General features: G+C 41.0%; 1 protein-coding gene across 1 annotated transcript; it reads left to right on the top strand.

Moving 5' to 3' along the window:
• Window positions 1-562: 562 nt before the first annotated feature.
• Window positions 563-934, top strand: LOC140835680 (uncharacterized). Its single transcript, XM_073201079.1, has one exon. The coding sequence runs from the start codon at window positions 563-565 to the stop codon at window positions 932-934; it is 372 nt and encodes a 123-aa protein (XP_073057180.1).
• Window positions 935-5,477: the final 4,543 nt, after the last annotated feature.

Raw genomic sequence — 5,477 nt, 5'->3', positions numbered from 1 at the left:
TTCCTGATGACCCTATGGAAGTTCGTAAGTTGAAGATAAAGTGTTCACATTATGTGGTAGTTTGAGAAGTGTTGTATCGAAGATCCTTCGCAGGGCCGCTCCTTCGATGCTTGAGTTATCAAGAGGCTGATTATGTACTCGGGGAAGTTCATGAGGGGTGTTGTGGAAATCACTTGGGAGCTTATGCTTTGGCTAGGAAGGTGTTGCTTGCATGTTATTGTTGGCCCTCAGTGCTGCATGATGCCTAAAAATTAGTGATGTCTTGTGATAGTTGTCAACATCATGCTCGGTTTCATCACCAGCCGCTTGTCCTTTTGACCAATTGGGAATTGATATTGTGGGGCATTTCCTTCTAGCTCCTGCTCAAAAAAAGTTTATGTTGGTAGCAGTGGGCTATTTTTCGAAATGGGTAGAAGCGGAGCCTTTGGCTAGGATCATCGAGAATGATGTCTTGAAATTCTTGTGGAAGAGTATAATGTGCAGATATGGGGTGCCTAGAAGACTGCTATCCGATAACGGAAGACAGTTCCAAGGAGTTAAGATGCAAGCCTGATGTAAAGAGATGAAGATCCAACAAATCTTTACCTCTGTAGCTTACCCGCAAAGTAAAGGGCAGGTTGAGGTGACTAATCGAACACTAGTTCAATGTCTAAAAGTTCGAATTAGCAACACTAAGGGCAATTGGGTGAACGAACTACCAAGTGTCTTGTGGACGTATCGAACCACTCCAAGGGAAGGAACAAAAGAAACTCCTTTCAGTTTAATCTATGGTAATGAGGCGTTGCTCCTAGCTGAAATTGGATCGAAATCGGCAAGGTTTATGGTCTATGACGAAGATAATGGTATGAGACGGGTGATTGAACTTGATCTATTGATAGAGAAGAGAGAGGCAGCGAGCATTCACATGGAAGCTTTTAAAAATCGTATAGCTTAATCCTACAATCTTAGGGTCATTCAGAGAAGCTTCCAAGTGGTCCTGAGGAATGTACAAGAGCAGAGAGGAAAGTTGGACCCCAAGTGGGATGAACTTTTCAAAGTGATCAAAATCTTAGTTCTGCAGCCTATTACTTGGAGAACACATAAGGCAAGGCTTTAAAGAGGCCCTGGAAATTGGAATGCTTACACCTTAAACAAATATGATTATTGATTTTATTGTTGATGTATTTAATTTTTAAGTTTTCCTATGCAATGAGTTGAAATTCAATAAATCCAAGTTCTTCTATTCAGTTAATGAATGTTGTTGTATTATGAAGGTGATATAAATTAAATTTTACCTATTTGAGGTGCGCCTAGTAGAGGAAAAGAGTCGAACATAAGAAAAGTTAAATTTTACCTACTAGTAGAGGAGAAGAGTTGGGGAGAAGAAAAATTAAATTTTATCTACTTGGGCTGCGTCTAGTAGAGGAGAAGAGTCTAAGAGAATAAAAATTGGACTTTATGTAATTGGACTGCGCCTAGTAGAAGAGAAGAGTCGAAGAGAAGAAAAATTAAATTTTACCTATTTGGGTTGCGCCTAGTAGAGGAGAAGAGGTGGGGAGATAAAAAATTTTATTTTCCTGCTAAGACATCGTCTAACAGATGAGTCAGGGTGAGGAAGTTTTTACTTCTATTTTCCTGCTAAGGCATCGCCCAGCAGATGAGTTAGAAGGTGAATAGGTGAAACTTTTATTATCTGGATTGCACCTAGTAGAGGAGAAGAGGTGATGAGATTGAAACCTTTCTTTTTCTGCTAAGGCATCGCCTAACAGATGAGTCGGGGTGAGGAAGTAAAACTTTTATTTTTATTCTAAGGCACCACCGAGCAGATGAGTCGGGGTGATGGAGTAAAACTTTTATTTTCCTGCTAAGGCATCGCCAAGTTGAGGAGTCAGAGGAAGAAGAGGTGAAACTTTTATTTTCATACTAAGGCATAGCCTAGCATAAGAGTCATGGGTGAGGAGGTGAAACTTTTATTATCTGGATTGCGTCTAGTAGAATAGAAGCGGTGGGAGATTAAAAAATCATATTTTATCTATTTAAGCTATACTTAGTAGAGGAGAAGAAGAAAGCAAAACAAAAGTTAGAATTTATTTTCTGAGTTGAGCATGACAGAAGAAAAGATGTGACTGAAGGGAGAGAGCTTCGATAAGCTCGCACTCTAGCCGATTTTATTTACCCCAATGGTTCCAAAACATTGGAGATAAACTCAGAAGAAGCAGTTTAGTCAAACGCAAGATACTCAATGTGGCATAAAGTGAATCTCATACATACCAAAAGTGCGCAAATGGAGATAACAAAATATAAGCGTAATAAAATTCATAAGCAAAATAGTACGGAAGGAAAAGCAATACACTGCGTGACAAATACGGCCCGAAGGCATACATCGTCTACGTAAATGAAAAAATAACATTAGTAAATAGTAAGTAACATGATCTAAGGGTCATGAGGGAGACTCGCTATGAAGTCCTTGAGGTTTGTTGGAATTTTTCAAGTTCGCAATCTTGATTTTGATAATAACAAAACTTGTTAAATGTGTTACTAATGATCTACCTTAGTTGTGCAGCATCTAGGATCACCTACGAGTTGTTTACATCGCAAAACTGAAGACCCAACTGATCTCTCAAAATGAATCAGTTCAACTGGCTACGTCATTTGAGCAGTACAGCTGAATGACCAGTTGATAGGTAATACAGCAGGAAAACCTCAGAAGCCTGGACAGCCGAAGGAGTGTTCAACTGATGAAGAAACCCAGCTGATCAGTCCAACTGAACGAGTGTGAAATGAGTTCCACTGATGAGTCAACTGATTTCACCAGCCCAACTGAAAGATCAGTTCAAATGACTAGTTCGAAGCATCAGTTAGAATCCTTCAGTTATGGACGATGATAGATTCCTTCAAGTGGATTCCAGCTGTGTGAGAAGGTACAAAGCCATTGTCCAGTCAAAGGACAATAATGGACGTTGCATCAGAGCATTAAAGACAAAAAGTTTCAGATGGACAATCAAAAAGACGAGACACATAGTCCAAGAAGACGATTCAAATGCAACAGATACAATAAATGAGTCTCACTGTACGAACAGCTTCCTCCGCCTCTATAAAGAGAAGATCGGTAAAGACTCAAAAAAATTGGGAGCACATATACAATACTAGAGAGAGAAGGGCACGCTCAGTTGCATATCAGCTTTCAGAAGCACTTAAGCCCAGAGAGAATTTTTCATTGTTGTATCTGCTTAATTTAGAAGCCACTTTCCCTCAGTGTGTGAGAACATTCTTGTTCAGTTCTCACACACATACTCACTCTCAAATCCACCCAAATGCAGTCTTGCACAAAGACGTTAAACTTGTGTATGTATTCTTTCTCACATAGACGTTAAATAAGTGTTGACTGAAAGTGTTGTTTTCAGTCATAGCTAAGAGTTCAGTTTAGGCAGTAGATAAGTCCTAACTGAGTAGGCTTGTACACGTGGTTGTATAAATCAAAGTCTTCTAGTGTATCATATCTGTGGAGATAGAAGGGGTGACGTAGGAGCATTTGAAATATCCGAACATCCATAAACATATATTGTGTATTTAACTGATTAATTATCGCTTTAAAATTGTTTTGATTAGTTAGAGTGTTCGTGTGTTCAGTTGTTACCATAATTGAAATACAAAAATGCAAAAACTAATATGTGTTCTTTCAGTTAGTCAGTTTACACAAGGTAAAATATTTTCTAGCATTTCAGTTTTCTTTACGAAAGATTATTTCGAGTTTCTTCCGTTTGGTTTAATACCAAACTCGATTTAATTCATTGATGTTAATATTCTTAGAACATGAGCTATTGAAGCTCATCGAAGGTTGTTGTGTGCGAAATGCCTTTGAAGGCGCTAACACACACGATCCATTAAGGTTGATGAAATCGGTGGAAGCGCTTGTCAGAGGGTAGCCTTGAGCTTTGAAGAGGCCGACTGCACCCTCAAAACCAACCTCCAAGTACTGAAAAGCTTTCGGACCACAAACCTCATTGAACTCTTCAGACTTGATTAATTCTTCCTTGAATGAGTAGGCTTCTTTCACATGTTGTGCCTTGACGTCTTTAAGGTCCCTGTGGGCTTGTGATGCTTCAGCTCGGGAAGTCTTTGACTCTTCCTTCATATTCTAGATCTCTTTCGTCTGGTCTTCTATCATTCGCTGAAGCTCCTTCTCTTTCTCCTCTTTCTCCTTTAGAAGCTCATCATATCGATCTTGGAACTCCGAAAGCTCCTTAGCATGTGTCACCTGGAGCTGGTCCCAAAGAGTTTTACCCTTGTGTAAATCATAGTAGGCGCTGGACCTGATAACGTCGGCGCACTCAACCACCTCCCCTAGATAGACGCCCTGAATAGGAAAAACGAGAGTAAGAGAACGACAAGAAAATTAATCGTATATCAAATATCAAGCTAAGGTTTAAAGGGAGAAATATACCTCAGTGAAAACTGTTGCACGTCCAACAAACAAGATCAGACCATCCTAGGGAACTCAAGAACACTGCATCTGCGTGGAAAGGGAGCTGATATAATATCTTCTGAGCTATGTGAGTGGGACCTCGTCCAAAAATAACCGATTCCAGGGTATACAAAGGATATATCCCCAGCCCAGAAGGATGTTCATCATCTTATCCGGACACATCTTGAGAAGAAGCTGATATGATGGAGATCTCAGAAATCTTTCACTGACACTTCTGTGGGGCTGATGGGCTCAGATCAGTGGACGTCTTCTTTTTTCCAGACTGCGGAGGGGACTCGACCTGAGGAGTTTGGGAGGAGGCCCGCTTCTGGGTGGAGGAGGATGCGCCTGCCTTCTTCTTCGTAGTGGTGGGTGAGACAGAAGGCTTCTTCGCAGTAGTAGTGTAGTGACCCGTTCCAGAATCACCTACTAATCAAGAACTAAGCATGCAATTAACCTAATTAACAATAATCAGAGATAACAGCGGAAAAGTCAACAAAATAATGGTTATACAACCCAATCGAAGTCTAGAATAACTCAAAATAAAATATCCAATATAACCATATCGAATCAAAACAATACCGATAAACTAAACCAACCAGATACTCACGTCCTCCTCCTGCTCCTCCTGAGCTGTCCAACCTGAGGCCTGCCCCGTGGGAATGGGGTGTCCAAGAATAAACAAAACCGAGGACGTGAGCGATAAGAACGCCCAGTACAAAAGTATGAGTATACAGACCTATATGAAATGCACATGCTATGATCATGATACCGGGGTAGTCAAGAAACAGGAGTCACAAAAGGATCTCAACAATGCTCAGTCTAGAGGCGCCAAGTGGATAGTGCCGCGCGGTACACCTCTGGGTCACTGCATCCACTACAAGACAGACGTGGACCTAAAATGTCCCGGACCACCGAAGCCCTCCCGACCCGTCGGCCACTGTGTACTCTCGGTGTCCATGCGTCCACAAGACAGGGCTGAGCGGCCCCAAGATATAGCTTATCTCGAAAGAGATACAGCTCAACAGTAAAG

The sequence above is a fragment of the Primulina eburnea genome, chromosome 7, assembly GCF_022965805.1.
Source record: "Primulina eburnea isolate SZY01 chromosome 7, ASM2296580v1, whole genome shotgun sequence".
In the NCBI taxonomy this organism is placed as follows: Eukaryota; Viridiplantae; Streptophyta; class Magnoliopsida; order Lamiales; family Gesneriaceae; genus Primulina; species Primulina eburnea.
The sequence above is the reverse complement of the archived record's forward strand: the minus strand, read 5'-3'. Positions and strand labels throughout refer to the sequence as shown.